The 22799-nt window shown below is 36.4% G+C and overlaps 1 protein-coding gene across 1 annotated transcript in view; it reads right to left on the bottom strand.

Moving 5' to 3' along the window:
* Positions 1–1158: 1158 nt before the first annotated feature.
* The window catches only part of gps1 (G protein pathway suppressor 1), a 53069-nt gene continuing 31428 nt past the window's right edge, over positions 1159–22799 (bottom strand). Inside the window, exons 8-14 of the mRNA XM_048610833.1 lie at positions 21790–21875; positions 15751–15845; positions 13046–13151; positions 10617–10697; positions 8809–8946; positions 7360–7494; positions 1159–3956 (exon numbers count right to left, since the gene is read on the bottom strand). Coding sequence (XP_048466790.1) covers positions 3882–3956; positions 7360–7494; positions 8809–8946; positions 10617–10697; positions 13046–13151; positions 15751–15845; positions 21790–21875 — 716 coding nt within the window. The 3' untranslated portion in view covers positions 1159–3881. The remainder of the gene's footprint in view (positions 3957–7359; positions 7495–8808; positions 8947–10616; positions 10698–13045; positions 13152–15750; positions 15846–21789; positions 21876–22799) is intronic.

The following is a 22799-nucleotide window of genomic DNA, read 5'->3' as shown; positions in this document are numbered from 1 at the left end:
AGAATTCTGTTTATTTCATCCAACTCCCAAAAGCAACATAAATAGTACCAGAATGAAATCTGTTCTGAAGCTTCCATTCACCCTTCACTAGTGATAAACGTTTATGTATTTGTTGCTTTCCTACCCTACATCGCCAAAAACAGGTCACATAAAAACTATAACAATACGAAAAAGTAAACATGGCAAAACATGTAAAGATTTGAAAACAAAGTCAAGTGGGATATCCTGTAATGCAACAACATAGTTCTGAATTAGTCTTAATAGGATGCAGAATCACAGAATTGTTATAATGCAGAAGGAGGCCATTCAGCCCAGTGTGTCAATGACAGCTCTTCAAATGAGCATCTCACCTACCGTCATCCTCCTGCTTTCCTTCTGCAAATTCTTCCTTTTCAAATAACTATTTCATGTTGATTGAACCTGCCTTTACTAGACACGTACACAGCGCATTCTAGACCTCAACAACTGGCTACGTGAAAAAGCTTTTCCTCATATACAGCTGCATTAATTCTAACCATTATAGCCTATCTTATTTGACTTGTAAACAATTAGACTCACCAAACTGAGAGATTTATTCCTTTTGAAGGGTGGGTCATTAATTAGTGTAAGAGGATAGCATGTTAATTTTTTTAAACTGGGCCAATTAGTTCCCAGCCATATTTATTTGGTCAGTCCATTAAATATCAATTTGCTATGTTTTCATTCACATATCAATATCGATCAGGAAATTCAGTCAAATATTCGCAAGATTTTAGAATGCACAAATTTTTGTTTTACACTGAAATGAAAGATAAAGTTCAACTTTTCTGCAATAGTCACAAAAACAAAGACTACCAATATTTATCGTTTGAGTTGGTATTTTAAAATTACAACTTTAAAATAAAAAATATGCAGGATTATTATAACCAGAAAACAATGTTTTGGATTTACTGATTGTGTGTTTACTCAACTGTAGTCATCATCCTATGAAAAGAAATCTGTTATTGTAATCCTATCCCTTCTATGCGAATGGCTCACTGAAATTGTTTTCACATGCACACGGGTGCCCCACTACATTCCATAAAGGGAAGACTGAGTCCAAATCTGGAAAACATGTATACTGTAATACCTATAGGTTTTTATAATGGAAAAACAGGGACAAAGGATGAACACGCGATGTTGAGGTAAATGTGGCTTTATATTTGTTTGATCCTTTTTAAAACAAAATCAAAATAATCCCATTGTAAACACTCATACATTTTAAATACCGTGCACTAATGTATAAGAAATATAACCAAAACCGTACCAAATACCGGAAGTTCCTATGTTAAGTTTCCACAAAAAGGCCGATTTTAGTAGCTATGAGAAAAGCCTTAAGTAACACTGTTCTTTCCTGATTAGTTGCCAATTAGAAGTTTGTGTTGTCAGCAAAAATTAACATTTGCCAGAAAGCACGTCTTGAAAAGGAACAATCATAAGTTCTGGCAATATTTTTCTGCTCATCTCTTCAAACCATTCATTGAAAAGCCAATGTGTACAGCAACTAGTTTGACCTCCGTGCAGTGAACAATTTCTTCTGCCAAAGATCAAATCAAAGCAAAGCAGAGATTAAAATTTGGGTTGCATGGGCTAAAATTCTACTTTATCAATTTACTTCATGCCATTTACATTACACAGCACCATGCAACCTGACATAGCTGCAATTTGGCTGAAAGAAAGTGTGAGAAAAGATAAATTTATTTCTTATCTGAGATAGGGTCAAAGCCAGGTCCAAAAGGTGGGATGTCACTACCCATTTTTCCCAGACACTTGATAAGGATTTCATAATCTACACCCCAACAATGAAGGAGGAAAGTGAAACAATATGTAGACTGCCACTCAGTCCCAGGAACATTAACTGCACAGGATAACTGAGTAGACACAAAGATAATAGATAAAGAATGGCAATTATTTGTGCTTTTTCCAGTTTTAAATGGCAAATAAGCTCAACTTCAGATAACTTCTTCAGTCACTTAAAACATTAAATAGCTATGGAGGCCTAGCTAATGTTTTTCATATAATTACAAAATTTGACTCTAAATTGGTATGGAAAACATTGTATTGTTGATGTGCATTGTATTACAGCTGTAACAAGAAATGTCATTTTTATTCTGACATGACAATAAGTCAGTCCTCATCACATAGTTTGTACAATTAAAAAGGAACATACAGGAACAAAAATGTGAAACTAGTTACCGTATTGCCCGTAAACAGAACAGTTAAAAGGTCAAGAGACACAGCTTTCCTCTTTGCTGGTGATGTGTTTATTCTTTGGGTGTGTTCCAAAGATAATTTGCAGAGGTCAAAACTGAAATCTAACTCACAAATGTAGTGCTTCAGGTGCATTTTGAAGAACTTGAAATTCCACAAGGCAATGCACACCCAAAGAAGAAACCAAATTTCTCACCAATAACAGTGAGTCCCAAGGGTTCAAGTGTGTTAAAGTAACAAGTCCTATCTGTACTCCCATGTTTCTACCTTTCATACTTGTTTAAAAAGACCCTGTAATTCACTGATAATGGTAAGACATCCTCTCTATATATTCTCTATATTTCTATTTTTGTGTTTTACTACTACTGCAAATTTGTAATTAAATTTCCTTTTATTAAATAAAATAAACCATACTTTTATTTTGAATGTTGCTTGGGAGTGATGCCAGAATTGAAGAACTTGTATCATACATTGAGCATTAAAGTTTAAACTAATGGAGAATTCATACTAATCTTGTAATTTTTTTTTTAATACTCGTAAGATTGAGCCAACAATTACTGCAGCAATCTAACAACCAATTACTGATCATCAACTATGACATCATACAGTTTCATGGGAAAATTTGAGACACCAGTCAATAACATTTAGAATAAAGATGAAAGGGAACTTTTCATTCCATTGGCATTGTTGAAAAGCTTTGCAAATTGATAACTAGTAAAATTGAAATGGGTGGTTCAGGATGGCCCTGATGTTTTAAGCAGTTGCTTACTGGAATAATGTATTGTTGCATATTTGAATTTCTATCCTGACTGAATTTCAAACTTTGTATCTTTTATTAAAGAATTGCATCAATTCTCACTTATAAAACACTGCTCGGCAAATGGGGAATAAAAGAGGAATCACACCTCCAGGTCTACCCAGAGAATCATGCATTTCATTAACCAATTTAAAACAGCACTGATGTCAACTGCAAGAGTTTATGACACAATTGCATCCCCCACCTTGGCCGAAGGAAAAAAAATGTGCAGTGGAAAATAATTTTAAAATGGTGAAAAATCAATGGAACTTCTTAGTAAAATTCAACATAATGACTACTTTACACCATCGTAACAATTCTTTTAAAACTACTTTTCAACAATGCCTCTGGAATGAATAGAATATCGCACCAATGATAGTCACTGCTTTTACATTACTTGTGCGAGAGGCTCCCATACCCCATTCATTTTCACTCCATTCCACAGTCATGGGCCTTTACTACTCATGAACTAACAGTAATGCATTCACTGGTACAAAATCCTCCATTTATTATTCCAGCACGCTTTTCACAGTTTTGTAGAAACTAAAACCTTGCCACTCGACTGTTCAGAGCTCTCTCCCACAGATCACAACTAGGATCCTGAAAATAATTAAAAATGTTTTTAAGTAAATATTTGGATCCTGTGGTACAGAGTTCATCTTCCTCTTTAATCCAAAGGATCTTATGTTCAACTTAAACAACAAAACTTTCGTCGTGCCCCCAAAAACAGCAGGATAGAGGTTCACTTGTACAATTGTTTCAATTTCTTTAAAGCCAAAAAGCAGTTCTTTGTTGACAGAACTGTGGAAGGCAAAGCACACAGCGCTGGTTTTTCTTTAACAGGGTCTTTATTTCTTTACATATTGGTGCTCATTCGAGTTTGACTGTTTGCAGAATTTAGTTCACCTTGGCTTCCTTCTCGTGGAGGGGACTGTAGAGAAACGAAAAAAAATTCAATAATCTTGGACAGTAACGGTTTTAGTATCAGGTTTGCTTGCTTTGGATACAGGATTAGCAACTTGGAACACACAACTTGAATAATCAACCGTAAACAAATTACAAGGCCATAAATTATCATACGGGAAAACATGATTAGATATAAACAGAACTGAGTTTTAACAAAGCAAAATATCTCAACTTTTAAAATTCACAAATAGCAAGTTAAAAATGCTACACTTAAACAATAGTACCTTGTGAGCATTATCAGAGCTTAGAATCTCACTTTTATAACCTTTGCCACCAGAATTTTTACATTATTAAATTCATCTATGAATACCATCTATTTTCTTAACATCAAGTATCAGTTACAAAGCAAATGTTGAAAGAAACAGGAGAATTATGCATCATAACTAATTGAGATCAATAATCGAACAACAGCATCATATAGCTACTGTGGTGTAACAAGATCCCCTCCCACAAAAATGATGTTTACTGACATACAAATTACACCACATTTATTCAGGTGAATTCAATAATGGTATACATTTACATTGAGATCTGAAATTCTTTAGTCTATCATTATAAAGCTGTTCCATCGTTAAGCATTTCTCATTCATTGGACAAAATTATTAACAGCCTGAAATGTCTTACCTGCTAACACATCAAATCAAAAGCAGCACATAACTACACAAATCAAAACTGCTAAAATTTGTTTCAAACTTATCAATCTTTAACTATAAAGCAGCAGAAATCAGTCTTTGAAAGTTTGATGTAATTGATTTAAAATACAATCGAGTTCCACCTTTAACAGTTCCCTCCCATCACACCAGCCCAAAACTGATACATTCACCGGTTGAAGTAACACCCATGTAACAAAACTCGTCAGATATGAAGCAATTCTGATTAAAATGTGCATTCTCAGATCTATCTGTATGACTTGTAAAAAGAAGCAGGGCTTGATAGAAGATGGACACAACAATTGCAGACACTGCTGGAATTCGGTAGGCTAAAATAGATAATGGAAGTCATGTGGGAAGGCTAGCAGGCACACAGTTTGAACAGAAGATGCAATAGACTTGAAGCGCAGGTGAATGGGTAGTCAGAAAATAACTGTCGGCAGGTGCAATTGGGGTAATCCAGTCTATCAAACAAGTGAATGATTTTTTTTAAGTCATTGTCTGAAAGTAGTAAAGTGACAGAGCAGAATCAAGTGTCAGGAGAGTTGTGAAGGAAAAATGGAATTTTTAAGATCAGTATAGCTGCTAACAGAGAGAATGGAACTCCTTCAATTTATTTTGATATTGATTGTCAGTTAGTACTTTGGCAGTTATCAGTAAGTGATACACGACATTGAGAACCTTGATCACGGTGCCATCTACAGGCATAATTGGCATCGCAACCAAATGTTGATATTCAGAAATTAGACAGAACATAACAGAGCAGTTCACCACATATTTTCAAATGTTACAACCCATGTAGTACTTCTAATACACAATAAATCCTTCAAACCACATTGCCTGTTTAGTTCAGTGAAGAATGCAAGAGGCAGTTGAGAACTCTACCAACAAGCTTGAAGTAATTTGATTGCAATCGGCCTATTAGCCCAACATTTGTCCTTGAGACACTGTAAAGTCCATTATTATGGAAAAAATGGATAGACATTTAGAAAAGCTTAATGCAATCAAACGGAGTCAACATGGCTTTGAGAAAGGGAAATCATTATTGTCAATTTTTCTGGAGCTCTTAAGATATACCAAGCAGAGTTAATAAAAGGAAAACCAGTAGATGTGGTGTATTTGGATTTCCAGAAGGCCTGCATTAAAAATGACAACAGGTTACTGAACAAGGTAGAAGCTCTTGGCACTTTGGCTAATGTATTAGCATGGATAGTGGATAGGTTAACACATACAAGACAGTCAGAAGTAATCTGTATTTTGCAGGTTAGAAAGACATAACTAGTGGAGTATCACAGACAGGTTGGTGAAGGGGAAATAGTTTGCAAGTATAGCGAGACATAGGATGGGTTTGTCGAGATGGCGGTGGTGATCGCGTATTTGAATGGGAGGTGGATAATAGCTCTCGAGAGGCAACCATCCATGAGATAACATGGGAGCAGACAAAGAAATTGAGAAGCTATCAGTTGAGCAAGATCATGGTCAGGGAAGCAGGAAGTGGATTTAATGGAGAAATTAAGAGTGCATAGAGGAAATATGGGGAAATGGTAGAGAAACTGAAGGAAGATGAGAGGTCAGATGGGGCACTGGGAAATCTAATTGGAAGTTTGCTTTGTACTGCTCACAATATTTATTTTCTTTGCACATTTCTTTTTTATCCTCACTGGGTCTGGACTGGTGTGGGTCTTTTTTCTCTGTAAATCTGACTTCCTGATTTACGCGACACTTCTCTCTATTCATGTATGCACTGTGGACAGAATTTTACTCAACTGCAGGGAGATTTGCAGGTGGAGGGACTTATAAATGGCATGGGTGCTTTCCCTTATCTGCCTTATCACAATTTTATGAGCAGTGGGAAAGACATTAGGCTGTTCACCTGTCCTTGTGCCAATTAAGGCCCTTAAGAAGCGAACAGATAGCCACACTTCCCACCTCTGCAATTACTTCATGGATGGCAAGCTAAAACTGGCAATGAATGGGAAAACCAGCTGTAGAGGTTGGATGTGAACTTAGTTTAAACAGCTTGGTGTGTGGCAGTTATGGAACCTTTTCTTCAAGCAACTCTAGTTTCTGAGAGACAGCCCCTGCATCCCACTGTCCAATCCTTGCAAAAATAAGAAAATTTGCAAAGTTAGGTAACTGCCAAACGTTACTCGGGTATGGAGAACCAATTACATAAGAGATTTAGTAGGATCTAGACTTATAATCTTGGAATCTTGAGCATGTAACATTTTTGGAGAGCATAGAAAAGTGTATTCATTCAGCAAAGAAACATTTATTGAAATGGCTTTAAAAGCTAGTAAGGTTATATTCTCGAATTTTAATCCCACAATACTTTAAGCATATGAGCAGCAGTCAAACATAAGTATTCTAATTCTAACAAAAGATGCATAGATTTAATTCCAACATACTACTTGGACTAGACTTCATCATGATATCTTGTAACCTCTACAGGTATTAAAATAACTAACTTTTTAGAATACCAATTCCTTGTCCAAAAGTTAAACATTGACTGCTTAAGAATTATTAATTGAATAAACTTTACAAGCTTTAAGTCAGCAGAAACTCAGAATGAGTATCGTGACTTGTACTGTTTACAAGCAATTAATATTTATAGCTAATAGTTCCACTTAGCTTGCATTGTAGCAATTCCATTAAAATCAAGCTTACATTGTAAACTCTGTAGTACTTTGATACAGTTATCACTTAACAAAGAAGTACCTTAACGTGGATTTGATTGCGCAGAATAGCAGCTCGGAGTATCATGGCTTTTGCTCTTCTTTGGAATTCTTTGCCCATCTGCAAGGACTTTTCAAATGTTGTGCTGCGTTGATCTACATCCCTGGCATACAGAATCTATAATCAACAAAAATAGCAATTAGTTTAAATATCCTCTTATCCATTTTTGTTTCTGAATCAAGGACATTATTCCACGATCTGTACATCATCAACATTGTGTTTGTTGATGAACTTGTAGATTAATTTAAAACCAATACTGCACCATAATAAGCCCACTGGAAAACCCTGACTATAAAAGAGTTCCTAAAGGAAGAATTCAGAATCTACCATCATAGTCTCCGAGAAAAGTAGACTCAGCCAGTCACAACTGATTAAAGAATAAATTTCAGTGCCAACAGCTGAAGTGGAAAATGTCCTTGGTTGCAGACCAACATCTGAGACAGTCTGTGAATAATTTTTTAAACTAAATTTAACTGTTACTTGGCCACAATCATTAAAGTAACATTCTCCAGAATTTCCATACTTTTCCCCAGATTTCGAGATTGTGTTAATTTTCAAATACTTCTATACATTAGTACAGTTTAAATCTTCTGTTGATACACAAGCAAAACTGCAAAGATTCAGTTTTGTTTGCAAGGAAGTAGTTCTCTCTTTGTTACTCTTACGTGGCTGACCTGTTTCTGATATTAACCTACATACAAACCTATATGTACAAATATTTAAATATATATGTATAATATCTCCTTTTAAATTCAAACTGTGTGACTAGTCAGGAGGTGGGACAAACAAAGTAGTCAGTTTATCTCTCCTAACTCTGTCGCAACAAATTATTTAGAGGAGAAGTTTGGGTGTGAAGGAGGGACATTAACAGCTACCAAAATTAAGGGAATCATCTTAGAGTCAGCCAAAGTATTCTTCAAAACTAAGAACATTTCCAAATCTTTCACCTTGGTAGAGTGGAATCGGTAACCTCAACTGCTAAGAGCTTTATCAGGTAACTTGTGGAATTTCTGAGTTCGTTTTGGAACAGTACTAGTGCGAAAATATGTGTAGGCATTTAGTGGAAAAAAAACAAGTGGAGTTAAAGCAGGATAATTTCACAGGATAACTACTGATAAGTTAGCTCATATAGGCAATTATATCACATGGACAAATATAATTAACTGTTTCTTTAATGATTATGGCTTTTTGCCTCACTCTTCTATTCAGAAGATGGTTAGGAACATTCTCTTATAAAAAAACAGAATCTTAACAAGCCTCTTCATACTACAGAAATGGAAAAGTGAATTATAATGTTCATTCGTATAGTTAGGTATAATTTGCTATGCAATCATTTCAATTATTTGTCACTAAGATCTTCAGAGTTATTATATGGTAGGCAATTATTTCAAGCTTTGCTTATTATAGAATGAAATGACAGGAAAGACTCACCTTGCTATGTGAATCAATTCTACCATTGATTAATCCCTCCAGGATAAGATGTGTCAATTCATCCTCCAGTGCACCCACTGTGGTGTTGAAAGAAATGGCCATCTTGTTCATGTCAGCAGAAACATATGGGCTAAAATACTAAAAACACACAAAGTCTTTCAGTCAGGGCTAAAATAAAATTCAACATTTTGAGATCACACATTTATTAAAAACTTTATACCTAAACATTATTACAAATTCGCGGTCAGCAATGAAGTGTCTGTGCTTACTTAATGTAGCAAGCTCTGTGACATGAATTTCCCTTTCTCTAATGATGACCGTGAATCCATTGCCGATTGTTGGAAAAATGCACCTGGTTCGCTAATGTCCTTTAGAGAAGGAAACTGCCACCCTTACCTGATCTGGCCTGCATGTGACTCCAGACCCACAGCAAGGTGGGTGACTTTTAATTGCCCTCTCTGGGCAATTAGGGATGGGCAATAAATGCTACCTAGCTAGCGATGCCCTCATCCCATGAATGAATAAAAAAACTCAACATCGTTGTGAACCTGCCGCCTAGTCATGGAGATCTGCAGGCATCCAGCAACAATGATGTCATCAAGCAGGTAACAGGCAATTATATTGAAACGCTCTCATAGACATCGTAAAAATGTAGCAAAATTTTACTTTAAAATTTACACACAGCAAAATTAGTGACTGTAGCAATCTCATGGTTAAGATAGAAGTTGAAATAGCATAAACAATTTTTTAATTATAATGGAGAAATTTAGCATTTCACAATTATACTTTTTTTTAAGGCCACTGAGAATGTCCAGCAGTAATAATGAGTTTAATGCTCCGTTGAAAAATTCAGCTACACCTCAGAAGGTGTACCCTTTCAAAAGATTGTTTTAAAAACAGCCAGAACAACAGCATAAAAGGAGTGCTTTCATGAGTTCAGTGATTTCTATTTAATAGGAATCTGGAAAGACTTCAAAAGCACTGTGGGGAAGCATAATATCGTTGACAGCAACTTCTGATTTCTGCATTTGATTATATGCAGACATATTTAGTCTCTAGAAGATGCTGTTAGTTTTAGAGGTGTAATAAGATACTGGAATCTTGATGTTTTATAATCTCCATTACTTAAATATTATTACTACTTAAGATTCAGCATGTCCCACAATTATTGAAAATATAAATTATGATTTCAGAATTATGTTTTGAGAAATTTTGTAGGTACCCAATTCATTGCCTTTAAAAGCACAAGACTAGCCTGAACGTTTTAAAAAATGCTCTGATCTGAAGCTACACCAAACGAGAAGATAAACACCTTGGTAGCATTATGGTCTGCTTCCCATTCTGTTGCTTCTTTGTTCACATTAAAAGTGAGGAAGGGTTTTATTATTTTTGAAAATCCTGAATGAAGTTCAATAGGCGGTGGCACAGGATGCCACCAAGGCTTGAAGTCTGAGGTTAACCAGGCAGTAGTAATTCAGCGAAAAGTTTAAAAGGCTGAACATTGGAGAAACTGCGCACTTAACTACCATCTAATTTATATTGCTTACATAATCTTATGAAGGCAAGTATAAACAACTTAATTTTGTAAATAATTTTTACATTTACAATTCACAATTCAAACAGTTGACCAAAATTAAAATCAGGCTCTGGTGGTCAGAAGGAACTGGCACAAACTGAATACAAACATTGGTCTCATTGAAAATAATTTAGACATCATAAGAAGTGACAACAAAAGCAAAATATCCTGGAGCTGAAAAGCAACCAACCATTGCTGCTTTGTGGTATGCTACCTTATCTTCTCTACATACCTGAATGAGGGCTCTGTTCCTGATTTGCGTGTAAAGTGTTTTGACATGAGGAGCTAGGTACATGTCCAGTAGAAGGTTGTCCTGTGAGAACAGAGGGAAGGATGGAGATTGTGAAAGAGAGTGCACGAGGGATGAAACAAAAGGCACATTCAATGACTGAGCAAACCACCACTGCTATATGAAACATTTGTGCATTAAAACATTTTTCTAGTCACATTGACTCATTAAAAAACAGACAAGGGAAATCTGTTTGTTCAAGAGATTACATTCTGAACCATAACTAACTATTACTTTCAGGCCCCTTCATACAACAACGTTTTAAAAAACATCTGTAACATCTTTCAGACAGGCAGTAAAGTAACGGGCGCCACCTGGTGACAGACATTGGTCAGTGCAAGTAGTTCAGCTTGCATAGACAGCTTCCACCACGAGTTGCAGCCTGGTCAATCAAACTTCAAGAGAATTTACTTTCAACATTTATTTATAACAATTACATTTATGTTTTATTTCTTCCAGATTTCAAAATTAGTTTTATTTTAAAGACTACTTTGTTTATAAATATAGGCATTTAGAAATGTACAGCATTTCAAATGAATGTTTCCAAGTTGTATTTTTGTTGAGAAAAGTCCTGAACTATCTAATGGTACAATGTTTCTTTTATATTTAATGGTTTAAATTATTTTGCAAGTTATTTCAGTTAGAACTGTCCTGCACATATACAATATTTCAATCTGCACTCTGATTTTTTCCTGAGGCAAAAAAAATCTGCAGGAACCTATGGAAATCAATGCTTCACTTAAAGTCGTGATTTTCAGGAACAATTTTAAGTGAGAATTTCCCTTAATCATAAAAGATGCCTCCGTTCCTGGCAAGTGCAAAACTTTCTTCACTTCACTACTTTAGAAAATGTAGCAGGAATGTCACAGTTTGTACATCAAAAGTTATAAACTCCATTTCTTACCCTTGGGATTCTCTCAGAAAATTCATTTGGAAGCATGGATGTAACTCGTGAATCACTAATGTGAAACAGAAGCATCCACAGCAATAGCCTTACTATCCAGCTATGCAAAACAGCAGGTTAGAGCCACTTGATTAGAGAATCAGTTTCAATCAGGATCAGATCCCAATTCAGTTCATCTTGCTGTGTATAAAAACTTCCCCTGTGCCATGAAATCAATGGGAATGCAGATATTGACAAAAACAGAGTTCAGATCATCTTTCAATTATATGATGGTTTTCTTTGAGGGTTAGTTTGAGAATATTGAAGCAGACACAAAATTAAATCGTGAAATCAACTTGTTACCATCTTCTGAAATTGAATTCTGAGGGCAAGATTAAAAGTAACATAGGAACAGGAGTAAGTCATTCAACACCTCAAGCCTGTTTTATCAGCAACATCATGACTGATTACACCTTAACTCATTTAAACTAACTTTGCACTATAACCTGTGACATATTTATTTAATAAAAAAATCTGTCAATCTCTTCAAAATTTCAACGAACCTAGCAACCACTACTTTTTAAAAGAAGAAAACTCCACATTGCCACTATCCTCTGTGTACAAAGATATTTCGTGATTTCATTTCTTAATTTCATCATGTCCCTTGTTCTGATTATCCTTTCAGAGGAAATAACTTGTGTGTCAACTCTATTAAATACTTATATAATTTTAAACACTTCTATTGAATCACTTCTCAACTTTCTATACATGAAGTAATAAGAACCAAGTTAATGCAATCAACTCTCACAAAAGTCCTTTAAGCCCTGATACATTTTCAGACATCTGCACTCAGCCAACGTTATCTGGGCTCCACACCTGCGGAATGTGGGAAGAAATTTCTTTACAACTGGAGCATAACCTTGCTCCTCTTTTCATTAAAATTCTCCTAGGTCAACATTTCATTAACCTTTTGACTTAATTTGTATCTGTGCACCAGCTTCAAGTAATTTGTGTACTCAACACATACAAGTACTTCTTCCAATTTCCTAGTCTCTAATCATTATGGAAAATATCACTACATATCTGTTAGATCCAGTGAACATTTTAAGCAAAATATATTGCATTACAATAAGAGGACAAGCTAAATGTAGATATAATATTCCCCAAATGAACTAATGTCATCAGAAACAAAAACATAGAAACATTAAATGTTCCATTTTATGAACATTTTCATTAAGAACTGTCATGAATCAAGTTCCATACAAGATTGCCTGTTATTCATCAACACCGAATGGTCCATGTGACATCACCAGAGCACCATGCCTACACACGGGGCTTTTAATATATGGATAAGAAAGAAACTGTGCGTGTTCGCTTGTCAGTGGGGAGAATGTGTATGATAGATCATCATAAGATTACACACTCTTGGATTATCCTGTTTTTGGAAAGAAAAAGTTACATTTTCTTATTTATTCAGATTCTGACTCACCTTCATTTCATCTAACATTTTCAAACAGGAAGCATATTTTGATTCATAAAACTTGAAGATGATGTCTCGAACTTGCGGCTCCAATTCAAGGAATAACTTAAAAGAGCTTGCAGCAGAGATAAAAAAAAAAGTTAAGATTTAAAGGATATTCTATGCAATGTCCAATGACAATTTTTTTAAAAAATTGCAATATTAATGAAAGAGAATAGTGATTTTTTTCTTTGCAGATATTGTTCTCATTTATTTATTCTAACTCAGTACAGATAAACTGTATCAGCTCTGTGACAAGTTGCCTTCTTCTATTTTGTCCTTTTTTAAGCTGCTTCTGGCACGCACCATTTCACAGATGACAGGGGACAATGGTGATTGGTCTCTGGACTTTTGAGCCAATGGCAAAGAGATGTGCAAAAATCTAGGCTACCTTTTACTGCACACAATTGCTAATGTAAACAAGGACTTGCAGACATTCAAGCCTGTTACTGTTGTAATACATACTGGAATGTTTTGATAATTTTGTAACAGGGCCTCATCTTTTCAAGTGTGATTGCATGGACTGGAGAGCGGCTTGTATGTCAGAGAGTACGTATGATTAAATTTGTTGGTTAAATGTGCTCAGATTATCCAAGGCAAACTTTTGCTATACTCTATAATACAAAATTAAGTATTTTATTTTAGGTTTCAACCCTCTAACTCTAGAGGTGAAACTATACTATTTAGTTGTATAAAGAGTGTATGAAGTGGCTCAGACTTGGCAAAGAATCCATGATCAAAGACTTGGAAGTACTGTCAATGATCTTCAACTACAAAGAAGAAGGAACAAGTTATTACTACAGTCAGTTTGAGTTGGGCATCAGACAAGACAGCCACCTTGTTTGCCTTTTGGACAATGATACTTTCAGCAAAGAAAGTGGCCAATCAGTCTGTAAGCTGTAGTAAAAGTGAATTTATAGTATTCAGTTGTACAATGGTAGTGGTACAAGTGATTAATAGGTTGTGCAGAGGCACATGCCTCCTATGTTTTGTGTCTTTCTTTTGTGCTAATTGTTTGGCCATACTATTGCAAAGTGTTTAGAAATGTTTTGGACTGCTTCATTAATGACCTTCCCTTTTTCATAAGGTCAAAGTAGGGACTTTTGATGGGGAATTCAATATTCAGCTCATCTGGAACTCCTCAGACAATGAAGCAGTCTATGCCTTCATGCTAGTAAGTCCTGGATAACATTTAAGCAACCCAATGCTCATGGTATAAATTCAACTTGTCATTTAAAAGCCAAGCAAAGACCATTCCCAATAAAAGTCTAAATATCTGCATTGCCATTTTGAATCCGACACCATTAATATCCTGGGGGTTTCTATGGACCCAAAATTTAATTAGACCAGTCATGTGAATTCTATGGCAAGAAGATCAAGTCAGAGTTTGAGAATTCTGGGGGAAGTAATTCACCTTCGCCTTCCGACCCTCTACAAGGCCCAATTCAAGAGTATGATGGAATACTTTTGATTTGCCTGGATGACTATAATGTCAACAACACCTCAAGAACAAGCAGCTTGGGACTATCTATAACAATGCAGACTGCTTGACTGGAACATCACCCACCATCTCAAAAATTCATTCCTCCCCCCACCAACCTCAAGATGCATAACAGCAGGTGCTAAGGTTTTTCTCAGCAGCACTTACCAAATCTACAAACTCTATCACCAAGAACAACAAGGTGGTGGAAATGTCACTACTTTCATATTCCTCTCCATTAACACAGCATCCTGCTCTGAAGCAATACTACTGTTCCATCATTGTCATTCTGTCAAAATCTTGGAATCCCTACCAAACAGCATTCTGGAAAGTACGTTTCAACAAGCTGTCTTATTACCACCTTTTAAAGGAACTGGCAGTAAGTGATGGCCTTGCCAGTAACATTCATAACCCAAGAATGAATTTAAATGACACCTACTGTTTTAACTACCTTCACCTTTTTTGCTGAACAATCAAATTTGTTTGGCATAAATAGTTCAATTACCCTTTGTGTGCATGTATCTCCTGTACTGCTACTTTGTAAGTGTATTTATTTTTTCTGCTTCCACACCCATTTTAATGCATCCTAGCTTATTCTGAACCTCTTGCCAGGTCCCTGAATTTGGCAACACTATTTTTACTCATTTTGTGAGACTATCGGTGCACTTGCTGCCTCTTTTGTCCAGTTGGGGGCAGTTCATTCCACTAATATATTACCATCTTTCTCCATTACAATAGTTACCAATGCATCGAGGAATGGCATTGCTTATCAAACTTACATCAAGCTAATCTAAACAAAAAGATCATGCACTCCACAACTAATAAATTAAGCCAAAAACACATTGATATTTATGCTAGTTAAGTGGATCATTAATTATTCCAGATACATTGAGCAAACAGACTTATAGTCATTGGATGATTTTTTTTCTCATTTTCATGAATGGAATCACATTCTCAGCAATCACATCACTCCAAACTGCTTGCTCCAGTGACTTTACTTTTTAAAAAAATGTAGCTGATAAATTTTGAAGAGATCCTGGTAATTCTCCTATTTTATGTCCCCAGATAGGGAAAAATACAGCTGAAGGTGATCCAGTTACTTTTCTTAAAGTGTGTCTCTTCAATAATTTCTTTGAAAATGAAGTGAGGCCCACACTGTTAGATCAACTGCTGAAGAAAGCAGAATTATCCTAACCTGCTGGAGATGACATTCCTTTGCAGTTCCTGTCTATCAAAAGTGGCCAGTGCACAAAATCCTCCATAAACTGCTACATTGCTGGGAGACAGCAGCTGAAAGAGAAAAAAAAATCACACACCAAGTTGACTTTATATCTATGTGAATAGTTTTCAAATTTAATATTAAAAAATAAACAAATCTGCATTTATCAATTCCAATACTTCTAAATCATGGAAAGTCAAAATTTCAATTTAAAATTTTATTTGAAGTAAGTACAAGAATTATTACAATTAAATAAATTTTAAAAACTTCTGACAGTTGAGAGAAACACTGCTCAAAATTAGACATTGATTTACTGAAGTAAACCGGACGAGAGATTATTTGGAAAATCAAAACTGTGGTAGTCCCAATACATTGATTATTAAATAAGCCTATAGGATCTTAATTTTTTTTTATCACTAGCTGCACCCAATAACATATAAAATATATCAGCTTGGAGGATTGAAATCTGAACACCATCCTTCTGGTTTAATACTCTGTTGCATTCCAAAGACCTACAAATTCAGTTTGGGCTAAGGGCCTCAGAAGTCATGTAGTTGGGCACAAGCTCTACAAAACAAGGGCAAGTGCACAAGAAATAGGAACAGATATAGCCCTGTCAAACGTTCAGAAATCTGTCTATTTCACCTTAAAAGTATTAAATAATACAGCATGCACAACTCCTCGGGTAGAGAATGATCAAGATTCACAACAGTTTGAGTTATGAAATTTTTAAAAATTTATTCATGGAATGTGGGTGTCACAGGCTGGGCCAGCATTTATTACCCATCTCCAGTTGCCCTGGAGAAATTGGTGGTAAACTGTAGGTAATCTCTCAAATCCAGGAGGAAGACAGTTCCAGGACTTTGACCCAGCAACACTGAAGGAATGCCGATATATTCCAAGTCACGACGGTGAATGGTTTGGAGGGGAACTTGCAGGTGGTGGTTTACTCAAAATGTCAGCTGCCTTGTCCTTCTTGATGGCATTGATTGTGGTTTTGAAAAGTGCTGCTTAAGAACCTTGGTGAATTTCTACAGTACACCTTGAAGATGGTACACGCTGCTGTTACAGAACATTGGTGGTGGAGGAAGTGGATGTGGTGCCAATCAAATAGGCTGCTTTGTCCTGGATAGTACCAAGCTTCTTGAGTGTTGCTGGAGCTGCATCCATCCAGGCAAGTGGTCAGTATTCCATCACACACCTGACTTGCACCTTGTAGATGTTGGACAGACTTGGGGAGTCAGGAGATGAATTACTTGCTGCAGATTCGTAGCCTCTGACTTGCTCGAGTGGAAGGGGAGGAATCCAGGTGCCGCTGTCCAAATTGATACTAGTGACATTGATAGAACTGATAGGATGTTTTGCTGAAAGATTTTGAACAGTCAGGAGCTAAACTAAAAAGCAGAACCTCCGAGGTAATAATCTCAGAATTACTACCTGAGCAATGTGAAAACTGGAATAGTGCAAATAAATTCAGAGTTAAATGCGTGGCTTAAAGATTAGTGTGGTAGGAATAGGTTCTGGTTCATGGGGCACTGGCACCAGTACTGGGTCAGAAGGAGTTGTTCTGGTAGAACTAGCTTCACTTGAATCCTGTTAGGACCAGTATCTGGACAAACAGAATAACTTGGATTGTAGAGAGTGCTTTAATCTAATTAGAGGGAGGAGGGAGACGTCAGCTTGCAAAGTTAAAGGATATTGGAGCATTGCAAGGCAACTGTTTTGATAGTCCCAGAAATGGACAGGGAAGGATAAAGTGTATAAGCACAACAAAAGCAGCAAATAAGATCAAAGGGGCAAAAAACGGCTAAAGAACAAAACTACTGGCTCTTTATTTAAATGTGCATAGTTTTCAGGGCAAAATAAATGAATTAATGCATAAATAGAAGTTAACAGGCATGATCTTATTGCGATTATGGAGACAGTTGCAAGGAAATCAAAGCTGGGAAGTAAACATTCAGGGTACGTGACATTTTGAAATGACAGTACGAAGGGAAGGGTAATTGTCGGGTAACTGAACTGTAATTGGGAAGGCAAGGGTTTTGTTTCTAAGAGATGGAATAAGTACAACAGCAAGAAATGATCTTGGGTTGGATAATGTAGAATCCATATGGGTGGGTGTAAAAAATGCCAAGGGAAGACAACACTGGTGGGAGTAATCTATAGGCTCCCCAGTAGTAGCTGTTTAGCAGGACAAAGAATAAATCAGGAGATAACAATAGGGTATATAAAAAAAGGTAATACATTAATCATGGGTGACTTAAATCTTCATGTAAAATGGAAAAATCAAATTGGTGCAGGTGGCCATGAGAAAGAATTAATGGAGCGCATTTGGGATAATTTCCTAGGGCAATTTACTCAGATCATTTATTAAACCTACCTCATTGCACATCACCAGATTCAAAATAGCCTGATTACTAGAGAGAATATATGTTATGCTGTGGATCTAACCAGTGATTAGGTTATTTTGGATCTTGTGATGTCTAATGAGGTAGGTTGAATAAATGATCTCAGAGTTAAAAAAATACCCCTAGAAAACACTGACCATTACATGATAGAATTTATCATTCCGTTTGAGACTTAGAAACTTGGATCGGAAACAATTATGCTGAACTTAATAAAAGGTTTACAAATGGCGGTAGAGTTACCTAAGATAGGTGAAGAACCATGGCAGAAATTTAAGAAAATAGTTCATGACTCACTGCAGAGATATACCCCAGTGAGGAAGAGTTGAGGAGAACTTGAATGCAATAGATTTCCTATGCACCTAATGGCTTTTCCCTTCCTGGTTGTAGTGACTGCAGTTTTGGTGAGTAAATGTTTAAGGTAGTGGATAGGATGTCAATCAAGAGGTTGGTTTTGTCCTGGACAGTGTTAATCTTTTTGAATGATGTTGGAGCTGTACACATCCAGGCAAGTGGAGACTATTCAATCACACTCTTTACTGGTGCTTGGTACGTAATAGGGAGGCAAAATTAGGAAGGAGGGTGGCTACATATTCGCTTATCAGAGATGGCTATTACTTCATATTGTGTGACATTAATGCTACTTGCCATTTATCAGCCCGAGATCGAATGATGTCTACATCTTAACGCACATGGACAGTCATGATCTGAGGAATCATGAATTGAATTGAACACTATGCAATCATCAACGGAGATCCCCAATTACAACTTTATGATGGAGACAAGGTCATTAATGAAGCAGTTTTAGATGCTTGGGTCTAGAACATTACACTGGTAAACTCCTGCAGCAATGCCCTGAAGCTGATATGATTGGCTTCCAACAACCACAATCAGCTTCTTCTGTGCTAGTGATATGACTCCTGGCAGTGTAGAGTTTCTCTGCAGCATCCTCCTTTCCCCTCCAAGTAACATCAATATTGGTGGGTTTCTTTATGCCAAACCCGTCCAGATATAACTCTCACCTCTGAAATTCATTCTTTTGTTGATGTTTGAGCATGGGTTATAATGATGTCTGGACTTGAGTGACTCTGACAAAACCTAAACAAGCAGCAGTGAGCAATTGATGAGTATATGTTACTTGATGGAACTGTCAGCACATCTTCTATCACTTTGCTGGTGGTTGAACAGTAACTGGCTGGATTGGATTTGTCCTCCCTTTGTTGACAGGTGATTCCCAGGTAACTTTCCATATGGTTGGAAAGAGCCAAAGCTGTAGCTATATTAGAATGACTGACTAGAACATCTGGTTCAGGAGAACAAGTCTTCAGCACTATAGCTAAACTGTTGTCAGGAATGGTTAACTTTGCTGTGTCCGTCATACAGTTATTTCTTGAAATCATATGACGTGAAGCAAGTTTGTTCAAGAATGGCTTCTCTGAAGATGGAGACCTCAGGAGCTAGTCAAGATGGATAATGGACACTTATGGTTGAAGGTGGTTGGAAACACTTCAGCTTTTCTCTTGTGTTTATTTGGAGGACTTGACCATCATTCATGATAAGATAGTCACAGAGCCTCCTACTCTTCACATTAACGGTTAATTGTCCACCACCATTCACAACTGGTTGTGGCATGCATAGCATCTGCTTTCTAGATACACCAGGTCAGCTCCTCCATGTTAGGTATATTTGAAGTTGTTCTTGGCATTCTATCCTGCATACCTTTTCAATAAGGGTTGGACCCCGACTGTAAATGCTAGAATAAGGAATATGCTGGGCCATGAGGTTATACATGGCAGTGGATTATAATTTTGTAGCTGTTGATAATGGATAATAGCACCTCAGTTTTGAGCTGCTAAATCTGAATCTATCCCATTTACTCTCATGGTATAGTGCCACACAACACAGTGGAGGGCACCCTTAGCCGGAGATGAGGTTTCATCTCCAAAAAGGACTGTGCTATGGACACTATTACCTAAACTACCATGAACAATGCAACTGCGCAGATGGATACATTTGGATTAGTAGGACCCAAGGATCAATTCCTGAGGCAATACATGCAGCATTTGCCCAAACTCAGTATCACTCTGCACCCCAACAACTATCTATTGCTTTTTTACCTTCAGCCAATTCCTTCCACTTCTAGATTTTAAAACGCGTATTACAGCTATTGTCAGTTTCAGCTCTCATTAGAAAGCTTTTGGAAAGGGTTTTTGTAAATGTATCACATTGCATGCGCTTTCACTGTCAATTTAGCATATGATTTACTGTTTAAAGGTCAACTTAGTTGTTATTTAAATATTTTTCAAGGTAGTCTTCAAGTTTGGTATTTTTGGTCTCAATGACCAAATCTATTGTTATACTAGATATTGCTACAAGACTAATTGAGATAATTACTTCAAGGAAAATTGTTAAGTTTCTGTCTGTTCAGGATTTTCACAACATACAATAACTCCATTGCAATGGCAAGCAGCACTTCACAAAATTCCTCCCTCATGTCCTTTAACCTTCTGGGATGGGTACCAACCATTTCCAGGGACATGTTTATTTTAAGTACTTTTAATCTGCCTAGAACACCCCATTTCGCTAATACTGAATGTCCAAGGTTGGAATGGATTAACTGGGTGTGTTAGTCTGATTTACTTTAGTATACAAGTTTGTCTTTTGAGTAGATTAACATACTCCCAATACTTAGTTTATTTCCCCATTGACAAATCTTCAGGTTCTAATTTATTTCCTGATAATCCTCTATCACCAACATGTGGATAATCAGAAAAAAAAATTAGGTCTTATCTTTAATGTCTGCAGTAATACTCACCTCTAGTTCACTCCTTGACTCTCTAATTACTATTAAAAGTTTCCCAAGTTAATTGTAATTTTTTCAGTTGCATTGCCCATGAACCTTCTTGCTCTCCATTTTCTGATTTTTTTTTCTCATTTTGATTTGGATTAACTCAGACCATGTATATCATGGCTTTGAGATGCTTCCACATTAAAATCAGCAATATAAAGAAAGATGTGTGGTGAGATAGAAGACTGTCACCTGTTTGTTCTCAGCTGGGAAAGGGAGGTCTTAGAAAGGAAAGGATACAAAAAAAAGCAATCATCCTGAGTAGAATGAGGGGCAAGCTCCTTTCAAACAAAAATTTAAGTATTTAGTTCTGATTTCTATTAAAATATGTTTATCTATGTGATGGACATCAAGAAAATAAAACTAGCAAAATTATATTAGGTGGACGTCCCAAGGTACAGAACAGATAATATTCAACAGATCAACTTTAGGGAAAAAATATTGTAACAGGCAAAAAAAATACTCGAATGGCTGATGAATCATTAATAAAGTCCCTCCATGATGTGTTAAAAGCTTACAGGAAAATATGTTGTTTTTGTACTAAAAATTCAGGGAGAGGTATGATCCACCCAAAACAAAGTCAATACAGGTGAACGGCAACGTTAGGTTAATCAAACTTCCTTTCCTTAAACTGTAACAATATAGCCTATGAGTTTAATAATTAAAATGGAGGCTTCATGGCCAGTCTGTCTGTGTATTTCCATCAGTCTGTGCAATTTCAAAGTTAAAAATTGCAACTGCAGTCATTGAATTGGCTCTTACCTCAGGAAAGTCACAGTGATCGAAAGAAGCCAACAAAAAACATTTGGCGGCTTGCTTGTATTTTCGAGTTGCTAATTCTGCCAGACCTGTAGATACAGCACAATACAAAATTCAAAAGAAAGAGACATTGGCACATATTTCCTCAGAAGATTACTACATGCTAACAGGCATAATATGAGAATATACTCATTAACTTCCTGTCAAAGGTTGCAACAAAAACCAAGAACGTCAACCTGTTTCAATGCAGTACTCTTGTCACTCGAGTGAGCTGGAGGATATACATATAAATCCCAGTCCTGGCCTCGAACACATAACCTAGTTTGATGCCTCATTACAATACCAGAATGATGCATCGTCAGAGGATCCCTCTTTCAGACAAGAGATTTCTTTATATTTGCATAAATAGGTAATATTATTAGTAAAAGGAGCAAAAGTGATATGAGAAAAAATTTCTTCACGCAGTGAATACTTAATGCACTGCCAATGAGTGTGGTGGTGACAGGTTCAATCAAGGCATTCAAAAGGAAATTAGAGGGTTATTTGAAAAGGGTGAATGTTCAGGGTTACGGGAAAAAGCAGGAGATTGGGTACTAGGTAATATGCAAGTTTGGAGTGTTGGACTGACACACTGGACCAAATGGTCTCCTTCTGTGCTTTAACATTTTGTAATTTTGTGATGTAAAATATCTCAACATTTTTTTAAAGAGTGGGGTATTCTACTAGCCTCCTTGCTAATATTTATGCCTCAACTACCACTAAAATAGGTTAACTAGCCATTTGCCTTATAGCTGCTTGCAACACTTTTTTTTGGCAAAGTAACTGCTGCAGTGCCTATCAAACCACATGGCAGGATTTCAAAAGTGATTTTTTTTTGCTTTTGGGAGTTTTCAAGGATGTGAAAAGTGCCAAACAAATGCAAGTATGTTTTTGAGAGATAATAGGGACTGCAGATGCTGGAGAATCTGAGATAACAAGGTGTAGAGCTGAATGAACACAGCAGGCCAAGCAGC

The sequence above is a fragment of the Rhincodon typus genome, chromosome 23, assembly GCF_021869965.1.
Source record: "Rhincodon typus isolate 14 chromosome 23, sRhiTyp1.1, whole genome shotgun sequence".
In the NCBI taxonomy this organism is placed as follows: Eukaryota; Metazoa; Chordata; class Chondrichthyes; order Orectolobiformes; family Rhincodontidae; genus Rhincodon; species Rhincodon typus.
The sequence above is the reverse complement of the archived record's forward strand: the minus strand, read 5'-3'. Positions and strand labels throughout refer to the sequence as shown.